Genomic DNA, 21314 nt, shown 5'->3' with positions numbered 1-21314 from the left:
GTAGGCTAAGAATCACAATAGTAAGTTTTCAGGTGATACCGAAGTTTTGAGATCAATAAAAGAGGGGATGAAGAGACTTACACAGAGAAGATAATTCATGAGGTAAGGGATAAAATGTAGGTAAGGTGTGATAATATATGTAAAACACTTAGGACAGGACCTGGCATGTAGTAGGCACTCAATAAAAGGATTGACTTTTATTATATTGATAAGATTAAAAAAGTGATTTCCCACTGAGTTTTTGATTCTCATGACAGAATTATAATACATGTCAAAATGATTTGAAAGACGAGACTACGATTAATTATTGAGATTCCTTTCCAAAAATTTTAAACGGTGTAACAGTTGATTCAGTTGATGCTTGCTTCTAGGCAGAGTTTCAGTTACCTTAAAGAAAACAAACGCAAGATATGTGAAAGATTCAAAAATGCTTCAAAATCTTCATGTAAAGGACTCCACTAAAAATATGATTTATCAGAACTAGGAATGATTCCATTTCAACTTCAATTTATATACTTAATATGTCTGGGGAATAGTTTATAAAGAAAGAGATTTCCCTTCCGTTTGTGGGCTTACAGAAATGAAAGCCTATCAAGAATATTTAGTTGCTTCTTAAGAACAGCATTTGTAACTTCTTATTGCTTTAGACTAGAGCCCTAAAATGTGGGTAGGGCAAACACATATGACATAAATCATCAGAATAAGCTCTCCCAAACGTCGTATTTCCTCACCACAAATGACTGCCATTGTTTCAACCTCATCATAATTTAAGAATCCCTCTTTCTCTGCAGGCTTAGTGCCAAATCTGCATGGCAGTCTTGCTCACAGGACTCAAGACTTAGTTCTAATAGACCATCACACATCCGGCTTTTCAGAAGTCAGATTTTTTTCCCCCCCAGATTTCACCAGTAGATTAATTTTGAAGTTTTGCATACAGGATACATACTGAAAAAGTTAGGTGTATTCATTTATGTCTCATGTTTATGATGTATCTGTTGATGTTTAAATGATTCATTATAAAATCTATATAAAAAAACTATAGCCTTTATATTTAAGATGTCTTTTAAAATGTTTATTGAAATTGATATAGTTCATGACATATTTGTTTCTTATACTTATTTTCTCTGTATGTTCACCTATCACTGGCAATACCATGCTTACTGATATGGTAAGTAGTCTTAATAGCAACTACTGTTAATGATGGATTTGGTGTATTTTTAATAAGAAGCTTCAAGTATAGGGACATAATGACTACTTTCCCAAAGATGATTTTTAATTTTGCTCCTGTTGATTTTTACCGTCATTTTTGATGAAAATGCCATCGTGAGCTGGAAGGAATTTTACAGAGGAAAAAAATGATTTATTTATTCATTTTAATGGAAGTATGGTCAGTTATAATATGTCAATTTCTGGTGTACAGCATAATGTTTCAGTCATACATATAAATACATATATTTGTTTTCATATTCTTTTTCATTATACATTACAAGATATTGAATATAGTCCCCTGTGCTATACAGAAGAAATTTGTTTTTTATCTGTTTTATATATAGTAGTTAGTATTTGCAAATCTCAAATGCCCAATTTATCGCTTCCCGCCTCCTTTCCCCCAGTTATGGTAAGTTTGTTTACTATGTCTGTGAGTCTGTTTCTGTTTTGTAGATAAGTTCATTAGTGTCTTCTTTTTTCTTCTTCTTTTTTTAATTCCACATGAGTGATATCTTATGGTATTTTTCTTTCCCTTTCTGACTTAATTCACTTAGAATGACAATCTCCAGATCATCCATGTTGCTGCAAATGGCATTATTCTATTCTTTTTATGGTTGAGTAGTATTCCATTGTAGAAATATGCCAGAGGTTCTTTATCCAGTCATCTGTCGATGGACATTTAAGTTGGTTCCATGGCTTGATTATTGTATATAGGGCTGCTATGAACATTGGGATGCCTGTGTGTTTTCAAATTTGAGTTCCCTCTGTATATATGCCCAGGAGTGAGATTGCTGGATCATATAATGATTCTGTCTTTCATTATTTGAAGAATCTTCATACAGTTTTCCATAATGGCTGCACCAAACTGCATTCCCACCAACAGTGTAGGAGGGTTCCCATTTCTCCACACCCAGAGGAAAAAGTGAAAATGTTCCCATGGACAATTTATTATTTAGTTTTGTCCATCTTTGATTAAAAAGTGGGATGGTACAAAGCCAGGTGGCACTTAGTTCAGCCCAGTATGGGTTTTCCTTGAGAAACCAAAAGGAAGGTTGGAGAGAGAGTGGAGCCAAATTTCTTCTTGGGAAAGAAGGCTGGCAGACCCAGAATCCTTTCAGGAATAAAGAGGCAGAATCCCTTCAAGGATAAAGATAATAGGAGGCTGGGAGACAGACTTGTCAGTGAGCAGAACTGGGTGTGAATCTCAGCTTTGTTCTTGGGTATATTTCAGGAGTACAGTTTACTTAAGTATAAAATGAAGATGATATTATTTAACCTCATGGGTTTCTTGAGAGTTTTAACTGATGAAATTTAATTAAAGTGTATCTTAAATTGCCCAGAACTTTGAAGACACAATAATTAGTAAATAAATAACTGAAAGTTATGCTTTGAGTCTCTTGGTAGTATCTTGGTACCCTAAGAACCCAGCCAAAGTCAGTCGACAAAGATGTCTGGAATCTTGTGTGTTGGATGCTGAGTGTGGAGGACAGTCTTCTCTTCTCCATGCACACTCTTTCCCATGGAGATTTTAAGTCCCATGGCCTTAAATACCCTTAATTTCAGCCCAGACTTCTCTCTCGAACTCCGGACTCATCTATCCAGCTGTATGGTTGACATCTCCACTTGAATGTCTCATACTTCTCAAACGTAATATGTCCCAAACTGAATTCTCCATCTTCCCCTGAAAACCTGCACCATCTGCAAACTTCTCTATATCTGATAAGGACAATTTCACCCTTTTAGTTCCTCAAATCATGCTTTACTCCTGTCTTCATCTGATATCCCACATCAGATAAGTCAGCAAATGCTGTTTTATCTACCTGCAGTTACATGTAGCATCCAGTGGTTTCACACCACTTCCACTACTACCACCCTGAACCAAACCAGCATCATCCTTCTGGTGGATGATTTAATCTCTTAACTGTTCTCCTTGTTTTCCCTCTTTATCCATTAGTTAGTTCTCAAGACAGAAGCGACAGTGATCCATTAAAATTGTATTGTCATTTCTCTGAGTAAAAGTGAAAGTTTTTGCAACAGCTTTCAAAGCCCTCTGTGATCTGTTGCCCACTACCCATCTGATCACATGCCCTAATGCACTTACTTTCACTAACTCTGCTCCAGCCACTGTGGCTTTTCTTATAAGGCCACTAGTCTCATCATGATGGCCCCACCCTCATGACCTTACCCATTTAGTTACCTCCCATAGGTCCCACCCCCTCATACTATCACATTGAAAGTTGGGACTTAAGCATAGAAATTTTGAGGGGACCCAAACATATCATCCATAACAAATGCTCTCCTTTCAATATCAGTGTTGTAAATTTCATGCTGAAAAATATGTCAATTTGGTAGGTTCATGATGTTAGAAAAGAAAAAAGAAACATAAAATGTGAGGTTCTATAACATACTCCACATGCTTTCATAGGCCTTTATCACCTGTAACTTTTAGATTAGTCATTCATATTATTCAAACTGTAGTTTCTTAAAGAAATTTCCCTTAAATTGTGATGTTATGCTACAAAATTGTAAGAAAATTATTATATCCTACATGTCTAGAATCTCACAGATACAAAGATTATCTAACTTTTGAGATTTTTTTATATATATTTAAGGATGGAAAAATTATCATGGGCCAAATTTTAGCCTTATAAAAGTTTATTCCTGATTGTACTAAAGGGATAAACCTTATAAATACTGACAGTCTCTTAACGTTTTGCGTTCTAATGGAGTGAAAATTTTGAATTTGTTTATCTCAGTTCAGACTTGCCCTAAATATGGAGTGTGTGAAATTAATCAAGATAATTGGGAGATATTCAAGCTAACATAAGTGAAAGAGGTGAAGTCTAACAGCAACCATCACAACAAAACACTTTCTGTGGCATATGGTTCTATGAGATTGATTTTTGTTTAAAAGTGAGTTCTTATCCTTCTGAGAATAATTTAATAATATATTTGAAAAAGTATAACATTGGAATCAGGGGCCAAAACTTGAGTCCAAAATTTCTATGTGATTTTAGGCAGGTTATTTAATCTTTCTGTCTTTGTTAAATAGTTAAAAGTCCTGAATATGGTTCCTTCATATTAACACTTGAGTAAGAGTAAAAGACAAAGCTTCATTAAAACTAACCTAAAATCTAAATTAAGAAAGACATTCATCCTTCAGTGGAAAAACAAAAAGAGGTAAGAAGAATGACTGCTGATTATACAAACCTAGTATGTGCATGGATTATGTCTGGCATGTGACTGTCACTTGTAAGGTCATTTCCAATTCTACAGTCTTGTGAGATATAAATCTATTCTGAATTGAAATGGATAGACAGAGGTAACTCTAACCTTGATGACCATTGGCATATTAATTACAGTATTCATCATATTAGTTTTAAAGAGCTGTCATTTGTTAAGTGTGTGTTCTCTGCCAAGCACACACTACACATAGATGGGTGTGTGTGTTATACACCATACATATCGATATTTATATTTATATCTACGTATTCCAATTAAACCCTTGCAAATAGCCATAAAGGAGCTACTATTTTATAGATGAGGAAATTTAGTCTCAGGGTTGTAAAGTATCAACTCAAGGGTCTTATGGATACAATGTGAAATTGCTGTGATTTGAACTCAAGTCTATGTGACATCATAAGTCTATGCTTATCTAATCAAAGAGGAGCTATTATGTGGTCATAGACTGAAAGAGTTAAAAACAGGCACCGTGGAGAACACAGTAAGGAGAAAAAAGTAGTGAATAAGGTTCTGCTAATAGCAGTCTCCATTACCTGAGATTGCATAGAATACACTTGAAATGTTCTCCACAATCCTCAAAGCTGAGGATGGTTAAACAGAGAATGTCTATTATCCAGGAACCAGAAAGCTAGTGCCTCAAGGCCTTCTCTCAGCAGAGCAATGGTGAGAAAGCTTACCAGACACACCTGTGCTGAACTGCCGGCTTCTTTACTTACTGGCTGGTTTTAAAAACTTAGGCACATTGCTTAGCCTTGTACCTATAAAATGGAATTGTTAATAGCACTGACTTATTATTATTATTGTCCTAATTAAATGCTCTGGATCTGTGTAGAGTTTCAGTCACTCACTGGCACTAGTGGACATGCTAAATATATGTCAGTTTGTTTTTTAGTATGGCTACTGTAATTGTGATCTCTATGTCATGTAATTATAAAAGAGAATTTTTGGTGAGATGATGGCAGAATGGTAATCATAAAGTGACAGTGGAAAAGGAATATACTTTGAAACATAATCTAATTTGGATTAAGATTATAACTTTAAGGTCTAATCTTCCATTTCACAAAATAAAGAACCTGCTTTCTAATCATCTCTGAGATCAGCCATATAGAGTTGTTTTTCTGGCTTCCTTTTTCTTCCTGCTCTGACTTTTGAAAAAGGCCAAGCCCCATTCTGATTTTGAAATTGAGATCACCCGATAGGTAGGACATAAAAATAAACTCTGGGAATGACTGAGTAATTCCATAGTACTGATCACATTAAACTAAGAAGAAAAAATTATGTGAGCTAAACCTCGACAAATAAAGATAATGTACTATATAATGCTATGAACTATATTTGAGCTTTTTGCCGACTCAAAATTTCTAGAAATAAGGTACAGTATTAAAAGACAGTCTTTACCAGGTTTTTTTGGAGATGAATCTCCCATTCTGTGAATAAAGAATTTTGCCCCTAATGTTGACATCTGAAATTGTTTAATTTCAGGCCCAGTAGGGCACTTGCACACTGAAAATTAGGGGCAAATAGATGACTGCTTTTGCCAAATTAACTGCACTAGCAACTTGCTTTTGCTAACTTGCAGACTTTCAATTTAAAACAACAACATTTCATAGATATGGATTGAACATTTGCAAAATGGCTTGATTCAGTTTAATTCTTAGTGTACAATTTGGAGAAAACTGGTTTAGAACAATTGCATGTCTTATGTGTTCTCTACACTGCCTTCATTGTATTTATATTTATATCCATATAAACCAACTATAACCTATATTCAAGTATACTTTCTTACAAATAATCAAGGCAATTTTTAAATATCTCTTTTGTTTTAATGCAAATTATAGATTTTAAATGCTTATTACAGTTAATCTCTCTATTTCTATGCTTTTTAAAGAACTGCATTGTTAACATTTTAGTTAAACTCAAATTATAATCAATCTAGGGAGTAATTCTCTGGACTGAGGAGTAAGTTTTCCTGTGTTGTAGTTATTGTTTGATTTTTAAGGAGAAAATTATCACTAATGCATTTAAACTACATATAATGGCTTATTCTTTATTCCAAAACAGCACATACTTAATCTGTATGTTTTCATTACATCAAAGTAGATGTAATTTTGTTTCATAGGTGGTATCATCTTCTGAATTTGTGAAGTAAGAGGTAATGCCGAGTGGTCCAAGGAGAAATGTTCATAACAAAGCACTGTTTTTACCATAGCAGTCTAGGTCAAGACCCTGAGCCTAACCTTGCCTACATTTGCATAACAAATATTGTGTTGGATTCTTTTGTCCCTTCATGTAAGGTTTATTGCATTACCTGGAACATACTTACTTCATGATTCATAACTAGACTTATTTTATGACCATACAGACATGAGTTAAACAAACTGGCTTTCATTACCTGATTCTAATAATAATGGATACTTCAAATCTAATACATAAGCCATATACACTTTTCTTTCAATTACAAGACATCATCCAGCTTAATATTTAAATGGTACATCCCTCTTAGCAAGACAATACACATTCATATTATCACGAATAATGTTCAGAAAAGCACATGGATTAAACCATTCAATAATGAAGAAAAACACTATAAGCTGACACAAGATTATTTCATGATATTTTATCAATGTTTAATTTTCGATATGAAATGAAGTGAAAAGGCCTCGATATTGTCAGATTTAATTAATTTGTACAGAACAGCTGTCCTTGCCTATGGTGAGAGAGTGGGGTTCTTTTATACCTTTTAATTTAGGAAAGATAATGTATGTTTTATTATCAATAAACAAATGCTAAACTTTGTGTCTTCGTCTTTAGTGAAATAGCATTCACCCATAGAATTCCCCTTTCATACACATTAAAATTCATTCTCAAAAAGGTTTCTGACTTTTCTCTAAGCTTATAAAATAATTATAGACATTAATTTTGCTTGTGAAGATACAAAAGAATTATACATTCTGGATAGCCAATTAACCCACGAAAATATGTTGAACATACTTGCAGGGCTTAGTGCTAAATTTTGGGTACTCTGAAAGGAATGTGTAAAAATCTGTTTTCTCAATGTTTTGTAGTTCAGCCATCCCCTGGATTTTTTGGCTCTAATTAGGGCTTTTACCAGTTGAAGGCATAATAAAATAAAGGTTTACCATTTAAAATTAAAAAGTCATTTAATTTGATTAAACTTAATTTCCATTTTGTTTTTCGAAAGTAGCCCATATTCACTGAGAAATGGATTCACCAAACATATCTGATAGCTGATACTTCCTTACTTAAAAAGAATTTAAATTATGAAAGACTGTTCAAAAGTACCACTTGTTCATAAGAAAAGGGACATAACATAACTACACAGTATTTGCTGATGTCAAGATTAATTCTTATTCAGATGGATACCTGCTGTGTGTGTCTATGAAAAAGTAAAGATAATGTCTGAGAGTAGAAAAGGTAGGATGAGTAATTCAAACATATTTTCTATTAACTTTTTCTAACCTTTTAAAGTATGCCTTTCAAGTCTGTGCATTATAACAACATAAATACTTCTTTTAAACTCTTGAATATTTAATTGAAATTTTAAATTAATTTTACCTAATTAATTTTTTAGTGAAGTGGAAGGTATGTAACCAAATATCTGAAGCGTTTTGTGCACTCACACACATTCTCATACACATCCTGTACACATTATTACTGAAGCATGCTGATACTTGTTTGGGGGAGGAAAACTGCTCAGCATCTTTGTAATTATAGGGATAAAAAAGTATCCAGGAAATTAATAATTAAAATACAACTTTAAAATTATCTGTAGCAATTTATTATTGTAGAGGAATCCAGTCAATCAACAATTAAAGGAAAATTATAGCCTCTTCTTTGAGAGAGACCATGAATTCTATTATTTTCAGTAAATGTTCATCCTTGTATAGGTTGATTATAGAAGTCTTTGAAGAGTTATTGAAATTTTGTAGTTTTTATTTTAATGGAGGTTCAATTAGATAAATATAAAATGGTAGTATTGTGATTTACAGCTGTACACAGTTTAAAGGCCATGTATCAGTCCATTCCAAACCACAGAGTGCTTTATGTGTTTGTTACTGTATCTCAAGCATGTCCGTGTTGTCAAAGTGGAGGAACATATCATATCACTGCAGAATGTCTTTTCATGAGTACTCTGCAGAACTCTTGGTATTTAAACTTGTGAAATTGAAATTAGTTTAGCTTAACTGTTTTATCTTGGGAAAACATACCATTGTTAACAAAGTAATAATTCAATCAACATGCTTTACTTGAGCATGAAAGACATTCCATCCTCGCTCATTTGGTAAACTGGTTTTACCTATACATATTTTCTTCAGTATATTTTACATTTTAAGTATCTTCTAACTTTGCTAGCTATTAGTTATGAAGTATATAAGTTCTAATTTAAGTAGGAGGTGATATTGGTGCATAATATATTTTTTAATAAATTTAAGGATATTCTACTGTTTGATGAACTCTTACAGGAGCTGTCTTACCCTAGACTATGAGAGGGAGTTCAATTCAATTCAGTATTAGAATTGATCATTGACACTACAGAATACAGCACTTCTATAAAAGACAGATTTAGAAACAAAAAATGTGAAAGTAATACAATTCTAAACAATTTTTAAAGTCATACATCTATAGTTTGTTTATAATTTATAATATAAAATGTATTTTATAAATGTATAAAATTCATAATTTTATTTGTAATTATAATTTATAACATATATATATATATATATAATGTCTTTTACTGAAAGACCACAGTTTTTGTCTCTACACACACACACACACACACACACACACAGGATGCTATTTTTAAATCGTCATTTTGAGTGTCTTTAAAATTGTTTGTGTTAATACTGAACAAAATTAAACAGTTAATGAATGTCTAAATATGTGCCAGACAACATGCAAGCAATTGCCACACATGACTGAGTTATTTAATGGCTTAATGACAATGAATATGTTTTAATGTCCAGTGTCCAGTACAGTTCATGACGCATAAGTTTGGTTCATCACAGATATTGAGTGAATGAATATATAAAGGATATGTAGCAATTAATTTTACTCTCTATTTATAAACATTATATAATTCTTTGAGCTTCTATAAATACTTGCTGAGCCTAAATTATATAGAGACATGGAGAGAGATTTAATGTATTTATCAATTGTATTCTTGTTCTTCTTTGATATTGTTTTCTAATATTCAGAGTAGCCTTATTGCTTTCAATTATGTAAACTTATATTCTAATTAGCTTATTCTAAATTCTAAAATAGAATCTTTCTCTTGTTTCTGTTTGTAAGCTTTAAAAACTTAACCTAGTTTAAAATCTACTTTAATATATCAGTGCTTTAACACAATGCCTATTTTTCCTACTTAGCATATATTTTAAATATAAGGAGAAATCTGCTGTTATTGTTAAATTTTGGTATACATATTATTCCATATTTTTTGAGTTGTGATTTTCTGATTGCATGTTGTGTTATGCAGTTTTTCTCAATTAACACATCTTCTAAATTTCGACTAGCCTGTCTTGTGGGCACTTCATTTTGAAAAATCTCTTTAAAAAGCAAATTTAACACAGCTGATATCCTCTGACAATTCACATATGATAGAACTATGGTAAAAATCTTGTTCATAGTGATTTTCTGTCATTCTTAATAAAGCATAATTAGATAAATCCAATAACATTTTTGAAGGTTAATTATGTCTTGAACTCTATTGACAATAGTCTGTGTGCAGTTTTATTCCCATTTCCTTTTATATATGTTTTTAAATGATCTGTATATTTTAATTCTAGTGGGGGTAATTAGGTATTATATATTAAAAAGCAGTAAACAACTAAAAAGTAAATGGTAAATAGTAACAAATAAACAGTAAAAAATAAAACAGGTAAAGAATGAAAAACAGTATATTTTATATTACTTCTAAATTTTTTTTCTTGGTGACCATGCTTCTGAAGTACTGACTTTGAATTGTAAAATGAATTCACTTGGGTATCCCAAGAGTGATGGACCTTTAAGGCTAAAATATTTTGGAAACATTAAAAATAATTTAATTGTCCATAAATAGTTGAAAAAATTCTAACTTGTCACCTTAACCATTTTTCGTAACTTTGAGGACTTTTTAAAAAATCCTAATCAGAGTGGGCAGCACCTTTTCGCAGTTTTAACAAATGACAGCCTTTATTCATTTGAATATTGATGACATGCTTTTTTCTGTTTAGATTTTTAAAACTGTATTTTAATTGACATCTATAACATCCTTGTTTTTAAAGCGATCATTATGAGAGCTAGTGTTGATAGTTTGTGCAAAACTTGTAAAGCAGTGTGTGAAGATGTAAGGTTATTTTTCACTTGTAGAACTTAATATTTAAACAATTACAGTTAACCAGCTTTTATTAAGTTCCTGTTATATCATTTAAACCCTGAGACAGACACAGATATATTATTCATACCAATAAGTACTGATGAATATGTACTCAGTACAAAAAACTATGTTCCATAGAATGAAAATCAATGAGCAGTTTCCATTGTCCAAGATGTTTATACAAACTGGGAGTAGTTGAGAACTCATACACATGAAACTATGACAAAATACTTTCTGTCTTCCATAAAAGAGGTGCTAAGTAAATAGTTCAAAGATCTAAAGGATGTGTAAAGGAAGAATATGTAATCATGGAATTCAGCACAAGCATCATGGAAAAGGTAGTGCTTATAAAATGAGTCTTGAAGCATGAACAGAATAGGATTACTAAAAATAGTTTCCTTCCCTCCAGAGGACTGCTAAAATAGCCTCCTGAAACCTGTTAACATAGGATGCAGTGTTTGGTCTCCTATTCCTTGTCCAGCTTACAGGGATTTGCATAATATTTTCAAATAATATTTAGGTAATGTACAAGTGTCATATGAAACAACTTTGCTCCAGAGCTTCCTTTATTTTTGAATCAAACTTATCAAGTTGGGATTTACAGAAATTTTACTGCTTACCTAAATAATTATTTGTTGAATATTGCCCTGATTAAAATGTAAAAAGTCAATTTTGCCTTTTTTTTTTTACTATTATTTATTTTCTGTTTCTCAAATATGTTGTGGCTTCAGGGTATAGAGTAGAATTTTTACTTTCTCACCACAGTACAAATATTCCTTGCCACAGTGCTTAACAGAAAGAGCGCCTTCAAAAAATAATACATGCAGTGTCTTCTAAATGCATTTGGGCAGAGGGTGTAGTTCAGTGGTAGACTGTGTGCTTAGCATGCACGATGTCCCCAGTACATCCATTGATGGGTTTAATCCTCAGTACCTCCATTTAAAATATATATATATACATATATATATATATAAAAACGTGATTACCTCTCCCCCCACAAAATGCATTCAGATTAAATCCAAATCCCTTATCATTGATTATAAGCTTTTTTGTTTTTCCTAATTTACACTTCTTGTCTTTTCCTGGAATGCTTTTCCTGCAGTATTCAAAGGAGTTGCTCAAGTGCTGGGAATTACAAGATTAGTAGGGATGGAGATAGTGAGTGTGGTAGGAGACCATATTTAAAGGGTTTCTTAAATATTATGTGGAAACTCATAGGCTATGCTGGCATTCTGTAGTAAAATTAACTGGAGTTTACAGAAAGAAGAGATGGTCAAATGCTTGTTAAATGCTTTTTAACAAGACGACTACATTCTGAACCAAAGCAGTTGCAATGGGGTGGAGCGTGTCAACGTGTGATTTAAAATGAGGAACTGAAGATACATGCATTTAATATATTTTAAGAAAATATTTTAAGAAAATAATTTAAGAAACTGTTGTTCTGCATGGAAACAAAACTGGTAACCATAGGGAGAATTGGAATCAAGCAAGATTGATAGTTGTGTTGTTTGTTTTGGTTTGTTTCATGTTATTTCCATTGAAAAGTTCTGGAAAATTGTATCAGACTTCTGTGAATGACTAGATGAGGGAGGAAGAGAAAGAGAGAGAACCTGAGCATGTAAGAGGGATCTTAGACACTTGGAAGATGACTCTCAGAGTTACAGATGGGATTCCTAATTCAAATAGATTTTTTTTTTTATATAAAGAGCAAAGATATGTTTCCATTTTAACAGGAAGAAAGGTACAAGTGCACATAGGCTTGGAGATTTGGTGGTAAGGAAATAAGAAATTTCCTTTCTGATGACTTGTTTTCTCAGCACATACACAAATGTACCAGGAGAGTCACAAAGGAATAGAGCTTGTAAGGAATTAGAAGAAATAGGAAATGCTACAAAATAATCACCTTGATGCTGTGAACTGGAATTAACTAAGGAAATAATACTAAGATTGTCTAGCAGCAGTGCATGTCCCACTTGGATTTAGGGCCGTGGTTTGAAGGCAGTGGATGATTATGATTTTATGATATTTTTCTTGGACAACATTAACCCTACAGTTTTCCTTCTATACCTCTATTTGAATTTCTTTAGCCGCCTCAAATTAAATAATACTTTAAACGAAATCGTTATCTTCCCCCAACACATTTCATAACTAGTGTTCTCTATCTGAGAAAATGGCACCAGTATTGCAGTTTAAGCCAGGCACCTTAGAGTCATTCTGAGGATTTCTCACTCATGCGTCTGATTTATTAAATGTGTCATGAAATCTTGCTGATTGTACTTCACACTTATCTCTTGAATTCACCTACTCTTATCTATCACTGCTGGAACCACTCTTGCCCATTTCCAGACCAGTGCAACAGAAACAAAAGGGCCAAATGCCTCCATCCATGTTCCTCTCCAGTCCATTGCCCATGCTTCTGTGAAATGATCTCTTAAACACCACTTTGATCATATTATTTCCCTACTTAAAACTTTGTAATGACTTATTTTTACCCATAAATTTAAAGTGCCAAATAATAGAAACGTTAGGTGTTTCTGATTTGATATCATCTTCCCCCACATCATCTCTGTCTCTTTATTCCTACACTCTCCCTGATTGGTTTTATTTTGTTTCGTTTTTTAGTTTTCTCCATCTCCTGATTTGCTCTCCTCCTCTTTTGGTTCTCTGAAAAGATTTCACCCTCTAAGACTCTGCAATACTCCTCCTCAGATGGGATAATTTTCCTGATCTTGACACCTCAACAGAGACTCAGCTTCCTAAGGGAAGTCTTCTTTGGCATGCCAGGCTAAATTTGGTGTCTGTATTCACTCCCATGCTCTTTCTCTTTCCTGGCATAATCAGATTTATAATTATTTGTGCAGCACCTTTAAGACTCATAAAGGCTGGACCGTGTCTGGCTTTTTCACCTTTGTAACCCAGTACCAAGCAAAATTTATGGCCCACCACCTGCAGAAAGCAACTGAAGAGAAAGATACATTTATCTACTTTTTACTTACATTTCTATTATTTCCTATTTCCAATGTTCCCATGGAGTTGATCAACAGTGTTATATATACTATCGTATGAAGTCTTTAAACTAAAAGGCACTCGTTAAAAAGAAATGACTTTTGTTTCATGAAAGATAAATGAGTTCCTAATATGCAGAACGTGTGGATTGACAGTTCATTTCTTTGAAAGCAAATTGTGTTTAAAGTGAGAATGGTTTTACTGAAAAGGATAAAAGAAGAAAAATTGGATAACTTAGCTAAGAATGGTACTGGCTGCTACAGCAATCCTATTATAAGAAAAAGAATATTTTAAATCTTCTCCTAATCATTTAACTACAAGAATGTCCCTAATACTATCAAAAAAGCTCTTCTTATCTTTCAAATACCTTCACATTCTCTCTGAATTTATAAGAGCATTAAGGCTTTACTATCGCTATAATTAGATCTACTGAAAAAAGTACCTTCTCATTTTTGTCAATTCCTGATTATTCATGGTGATGGCAGGAAGCCTTAGCATGGGTTACTAAAACCCAAGATCATTTATAGCACATGAAAATTAGCCCCACTGCATTATGTCTATCAAAAAATTCTATGGAAATACAAGTTTATCTTTAAGCTTTAGCAAATGTTCATTGATGCTTAAATAAATGCTTTTAAATCTATATAGTGAATTTTTAAAAAAGGAAAAAATATAGGTGGTTGATTTGCTTTATTTTAGCTAAGCTCTAAAAAGTCATCAAATCATCAGTTCAGTGGTCTTCAATCGGCCCATAGGAGGCAATTGGAATATTGAGGGTTGACTTTATTATCAATCAAGAAGAAAGTAAAATACAAGAGTCCAGAGAATCTACAGAAGAAAAAGATTTACTTTGTTAGCGTTTACTTACCTTACCATCAACTTAACAAAGATATCAAAGAACCTTTTCTTCAAGTGAGTCTGAACAGTTCAGTTACATTCTTCATGCCATGCCACTCAAGCATGAGCTGCAGAACACCATATGAACACTTTCTGTGGTCAAACACCGTGATAAGCATTGTCAGTGCAGAATTGAATAAGGCACACTTTTTACCCTTTGTAGAGCACTATTGTTTTTATAGTGCAAACCTGGCTGATACTAGAATAGACAGATGTTGAATCAGTGAGAACCTCAAAAGGAAAGTTCTAAAATGGAGCAAAATATAAATAAATGCCTAAACTCTGACGACTCCTGAAATCAATATAATGTGATTGATATACCAGCTCAATCATGAATTCTCTTCATTGTAACAGAATTTGTGAAGCTATTGGCACCTATTAATTAGTTTATTAATTAAACCACAGAATTTTAGCCCCAACTGTGTACCCTGCCATTCTCTGAGCATAGTGGAAAATTTTGCATTTCTTCAACATAAGCTGTATTAATAAAAGCGAAAATGAAAATTATACTCAAAGCACTACTTCAGTGTTAAATACATATTCAGTATTTATTTAGAATATAATTTGATAGAAGCTCCTATGGCATAAAAATCATTAAAAATATATATATTCCCAACATGTTTCATTTAAATACTTAAAATAAATATTTGATTATCTGAATGAATAGCTTGTTATTTATGATTCAGAAGCCTATGAAAAAATTTTGAACTTATGAAAAGATGGTGTTATATGTAATCTATGTATGCTAGTCAAAATAATGACATTATTCACAAAGCAAACACTGCATCTGTTCTGGGGAAAAGCTTAGTCTCTTATTTCTTTTGACAGTGTGCAGACCTGGGTTCTTCAAAGCCTCACCTCACAACCAGAGCTGCAGCAAATGTCCACCTCACAGTTACACCCATGAGGAAGCTTCAACCTCTTGTGTCTGTGAAAAGGATTATTTCAGGAGGGAGTCTGATCCACCCACAATGGCATGCACAAGTAAGGAAACCCACGGATATTTGGTGATGCTGACTTTCACCAGTTTGAAGAAAGAGCATGATGGAGCCTGTTAACATTCCATTCCCATTTCCCCGCAACAGGCATAATGGTTAATCTACCAATAGAGTATGTCACCAGATTTCAGTCTTCTTGAATGAGCATTGAGAAATTTGAGTCTCTTTTATCACTTACGATTAGAAGCATCCCTTTCCCCTAATTTCAAATTCAACATCTGAGCCACAAATACAGCATTTTTCCTTTTGTTTTATGATTTGTTTTAGTGTTCATGATAGCTACACATGACTTTGATAAATTCATTTCCTTGTTCCTGGTAAACCTATTTTATTTTTCTTCCTCTTCTTCTTCTTCCAAGCCAGCTTTCTAATCACAAAAATATGCAGTAAATAGCACTTCCACCTCCTTGTTCTAACCTGCCCCACTAAGCTTCAGAGGCCAATGAGAAGGTCATTTTTAAAAGAAGACAGGAAACACTACAAGAACATGGAGAACTGGGGGTTAGCAAATCAGACGAGTCAAATACAAAACCAGGTGTCAGCTAGAATTTTCAAGTATTTGTTGTGTTTATGAATAGTGAGTGCTTTTAACTATTATTAATTATAAGATCAGGTAATCTTAAAATTAGAAGAGATGAATATTAAACATTTAATTCCAACATTTGTAGTGGATGCATCCATATCTATCAATGTTTTGGTGCTTTGTTTTTCTTATGTTCCAGATTATTTTGGGGAAGTAAACAAATCTATATGTTAGTTTTCTTAATGACAATATTTCTTTATTTTCTCCACAATCATAGTCTCCATAACAGATCAAACAAAAACAGAAAATGAAAGGGAAGAACAGTGAATCCCCTTTCCCCATAACATTAAATTTCCATGATATCCCATGTTCTACTATTTTAGATCCCAGTAAGTTGTAGTTGCTTTCAAAGATGAACAAAAATTTTTGAAATTTAATATTCACTAGTATTATGTATAAAGACATACAACTTCTTTAATCAATTAATCACAAACTGAAATTTCATCTGAATTTCAGTGTCTGAATTTCATAGTTTCAGTGAAACATATTTTCATTATTTCTCAAATCATTGATACTGAGTTTACATTTCTAACTATCATTCTTTTATCACATTCTGATAATTTTATGGGTTAGATGATCACTAATTACAAACAATTCATCTTCAAATGAATAAGCAGCATTATTATATACATTTTTTGAAAGAATACATTTGAATGGAGGTATAAACTCTGATTGAATGTAATGCATCTTGGTTGCAGCGGAGATTGCTTCAATTATTCAGAGCCAAAGAAAGCCCAGATAGTGGGGGTGAAAAGTTAGCTAGACCATAGAGTGGTAATTTAGGAAGAGAAAACCATGTTTTGAATTACTGGCATTTCGTTAAGTTTTTAAGTATTTTATTTTAAGTGGTCCAGCCATGATCTTTCTCTTTCTCAGCATAAATGTGAGCCTCCCTCTCTGTAAATTTACAAGGTTTGGGAATGGGGGAGAGCCCGTGGTCTGGTGGCAGGGACTGCTTAGCTCTCTGTTAGGACCTGAGGCTTCATGTTTTCCTCTGTCTCCAGGTGTGTGAATTTCCAATACTGTGTCTCAAAAGAACACTAATTTGTATGCATTTCTCAAAAACAACTATTGGGACTCCTGTAGGAGGTCTTTCTAATATATAATCTGTGAGTGTGTGTGTTCTGTTTCTAGTTGCATTCATTGTACCACAAGTACTGCATATGATGAGCCCCTTGAACAGAGGAGATGGCTTGATTGATGTCTCTTTGGCTCTCTGGAATTAAATTTATGATTTCAACTCCTTCTAATATTTTTTCTAGTACTCTGGAAAACAAAATGTTGTAAACTTCTAGGGAAAGAAAATCAAACAAAATTAAGATTCTAATAAATCTGCTTACATTAAGGGTATTCCTCACAGCCCAGCTTTGGTTCATACATCGCATCTATTAATAGGACAGTGGAATTTCATTACATTATTTTTAGGTATATGTCAGTCTGAGCCTCTACTGGTTATGTCTTGGAGCTTCCCTTGAATGTGAGTTTCACTTTGAGTTTGAGAGGCATATGTGTCCCCACCCACATGCTGAGGGGTTGTTAGTAGCAGAGTCTGAAGAAAAGGAAGGGGCAGACTCTGATGCAGGATTACAGATTTAGATAGAGGAAAGGTGTTAACTGTGGTTATATTTCCATTGGCAGGGAAAAAAGTCAAGAAGTTTGATATCTTTCTGAAATAGACATATTTCAAGTAGATTTTACCTTTTTACAGAAATAGACCTATAACATTTTAATCTCAAATTGCATTTTTTCTGTAACGTTCCACTGTTAAATAAGCTAAATGTAATAATAAAAAATGATACTTGTATTTCCATCTTAAATATTTGTTTCACTTAAAAGTGACTGTTTTATATTGAAGTGTGTGAGGTTGTATGGGAAATTTACAGGACTCAACCACAAATATAGCCAAGGTGGGGACTGTTTTGTCAAAAATGGCAACTCTTAGGTTAATGGAGTTCTTTAAGTGAAATTTTACAAATACGAGGTAGCTTTCTTTTTACATTTACAGTTAGTCCTCAGCAGTCATGGCTTAATAAATGTTAGGTAGAAATTTATACTAATTTCTGTATCTAGAGCAGACAGCGTATATTAAGATAACTAAGATATGTCATCCTAAGTAGCTTAATTTATGCTTATGAACCATTCAGCTACCATCACAGTCGATTTTATTCCCTGTTGGGAAATCTTTACTAAGTTTGAAACAAATTTAGGTGTATTTTCTCTTTGAGTACATCAGATCATATAATATTAACAGCTGACTGAGGTTATAACTCTAAATATCTGAAAATCTACTACAGAGCCAGACATTATGCAATTATTTTAGACTTTATTTTTTTAGAGCTGTTTTAAGCTCATAAAAAAACTGAGAGGAAAGTAGAGAGATTTCCCATACGTCCCCTGCCGGCACACATGTATAGCCTCCCCATTATCCACATCCCCCACCAGAGTTACACATTTGCTACAATTGATTTGTAACCGATGTTAGTTCTCTTTAGTCTGCTAAGTATTGGTTTCAGAAATAAAGCAATGTGCACATGGATATTATTTCTTATTTACATATAAATTTATCCTGCTGATCTTTTCAAGGTCTGAGCATGTTCATTCTTCCTTTCATTGTATTTTTGAGAGTTATTTTTAAAATCAGTTTTACATTTCCAGTTAAGTAAAATTCACAATTTTGCAGAACCGTAATATTAAAACGATATCAATGTAAGCAAAATTTTATTGCAGATTGTAGTGTTGATCAACTACTTAAATTCTAGTTCTATCTTGGTATATGAGGAAGGTTCTAAATTTTGTTAATGATTGATCAGTAGATATGCAATGTATTTTGAATAAACTAAGGCTATTTTTTTTAACTTCCTGCAGAATTTGTAGTCAAGAGCCACAGTGAAAATTCCTATTTCTACCTGTGCTCCTTGCTTAGTAAATACTTCAGATTTACTTCCTAGGTTTCAGGGACAAGTATCTGTGAGGGAAGTAATCAGTTCAGTCCCCAAGGAAAATTTTTCCTTGGACTTGCTGAAGAACTTGCCACTATTTGAATACATAATTTTATCTCACATTACTTTTTGTTTTTACTCCATATTTCTTTACATATACACTAAACAAAACATCTTCTTTAATTTAACTCATAAGATTGCCAAGATAAGTCATTTCTATAGGATATAAACCCCACTATTGTCCCTACAAAACTATAACAAGATTTTTCAAAGATTATTACGAATTGATGACTCTTGCATTCTCCCTGCTTAAAAGATTGATTGCAAATCTGTTTTTTCCCTCAGACCAGAGATTTGTGTAGTAAACAAATGCCTAATTTTATCATCTCAAAATTTGTTTTTTTCACTTTACTTTGCAAACCAGGACCCCCCTCAGCTCCTCGGAATGCCATCTCAAATGTTAATGAAACTAGTGTCTTTCTGGAATGGATTCCTCCTGCTGACACTGGTGGAAGGAAAGATGTGTCATATTATATTGCATGCAAGAAGTGCAACTCCCATGCAGGTGTGTGTGACGAGTGTGGCGGTCATGTCAGGTACCTCCCCCAGCAAACCGGCCTGAAAAACACCTCTGTCATGATGGTGGATCTGCTCGCTCACACAAACTATACCTTTGAGATTGAGGCAGTGAATGGAGTGTCCGACTTGAGCCCTGGAGCCCGGCAGTATGTGTCTGTAAATGTAACCACAAATCAAGCAGGTAAGTGTGATGTCCAACCAAATCATGTACCTTAGGCTGTATCTCCACAGCTGAGGGCCAAGTTGCCTGAGACCTGTTAGAGAACTCCCGTTATCCAGAGGGTTAGGATTTAAATTCGAAACATCTTGAAATGCTTTTTTTTTTTTTCAGTTTTAAACAAATAAAAGCTAAAGCTTTCTTAGCAGAGACAGCCATGGACAGAAAAAAAGAGAGAGATTTTAATTGAATTTTTTCATTAGAAAATACATCTTTGGCTCAAATCCATTGGCTAGCAATTATTTTTTATCCCAAAATTTCACACAAGGCAATTATTGTAGCTCAAATCTACATTTTTGGTGCTTTGTTTACTTTAAGTTTTTTTGTTTTATTCATTAATTTGGCTGTAATCAAGCAGGTTTTATTTGCTTGTTTGTTTGGCACCACAGCTGAATTTCTTTTGCAGATTGCAATAGGGTTTTCTTATTATTTCTGTCACTCTTGTTATAAAAATGCATGAAGTAATTTTTCTTTGATAAATCTGTTTAGCAAAATTAAAATAACTATGAACTATTGTGCAACTACCATAGATGTGAAAGTACATCTCTACTCCATAGGCAGATCTTGGAAATACTCGGGAGTAATTATTAGGGAGCAAAGAAAACATTTCTGCTTGAACTGCTAATTCCCCTAAAGGTTCCCCTCAAATACTCCATTTTAAGTAAATCAATATAGAGGGCTTCTCTTCTGCTAAAATAAAAGCCAAAGGTAAACTATGGCTGAATTAAATGTAATTTACCCTCTATTTCTTGTCCACAGCTCTCAGTGCAGGGGCATAAGCTTGTTACCTTAACAGTGCCTCAGATGGACTTTGGTCAGTGAGGACATCCTTGCCAGTAGAGCTCACAGTGGAATAGGATGTGTTTGACCAAATCAAATTAGACTTAATTCATATAATGTTAGTCTAAGTTTGTAGGTGGTAGATGATCTGGTTGACAAGAGTATGCTGTTGTAATCAAGTCTTCACTGAAATAATGTGAATTATTGGGTGTGTCAGGTAAATGAAGTGATTATCTTTTGAAAAGAAGAAAAACACATGCCATTGAGTTCATAGTTATTTTTGATTGCTATACCTGAGGGAAACATTCAGAAATAGCCCAGATGATATAAAGATATTTGAGTAATTCACTGAGTCATTCTACGCACTCTAGATGTTCTCATCCATGTTGAGTATGTGTTCACAGCACTGTTTTTATTCTATGAGAAAAACACTGTACACACATCTATCACTTTCCTCAGTGAGTCCTGTATATTTTTCTCTGTTTAC

At 33.4% G+C, this 21314-nt stretch overlaps 1 protein-coding gene across 11 annotated transcripts in view; it reads left to right on the top strand.

Annotated features, from left to right (window-relative positions):
- EPHA5 (EPH receptor A5) overlaps positions 1-21314 on the top strand; it is a 417840-nt gene that overhangs the window by 249233 nt on the left and 147293 nt on the right. For 9 of the 11 annotated variants that reach the window (XM_072940770.1, XM_072940769.1, XM_072940771.1 and 6 more), the window contains 2 exons: positions 15560-15715; positions 19676-20011. The exons of the other annotated variants lie outside the window; for them this stretch is intronic. In XM_072940770.1, coding sequence (XP_072796871.1) covers positions 15560-15715; positions 19676-20011 — 492 coding nt within the window. The remainder of the gene's footprint in view (positions 1-15559; positions 15716-19675; positions 20012-21314) is intronic. 11 annotated transcript variants of the gene reach the window in all.

Source organism: Vicugna pacos, chromosome 2, assembly GCF_048564905.1.
Source record: "Vicugna pacos chromosome 2, VicPac4, whole genome shotgun sequence".
NCBI lineage: Eukaryota > Metazoa > Chordata > Mammalia > Artiodactyla > Camelidae > Vicugna > Vicugna pacos.
This window is presented reverse-complemented; position numbering and strand designations above follow the sequence as displayed.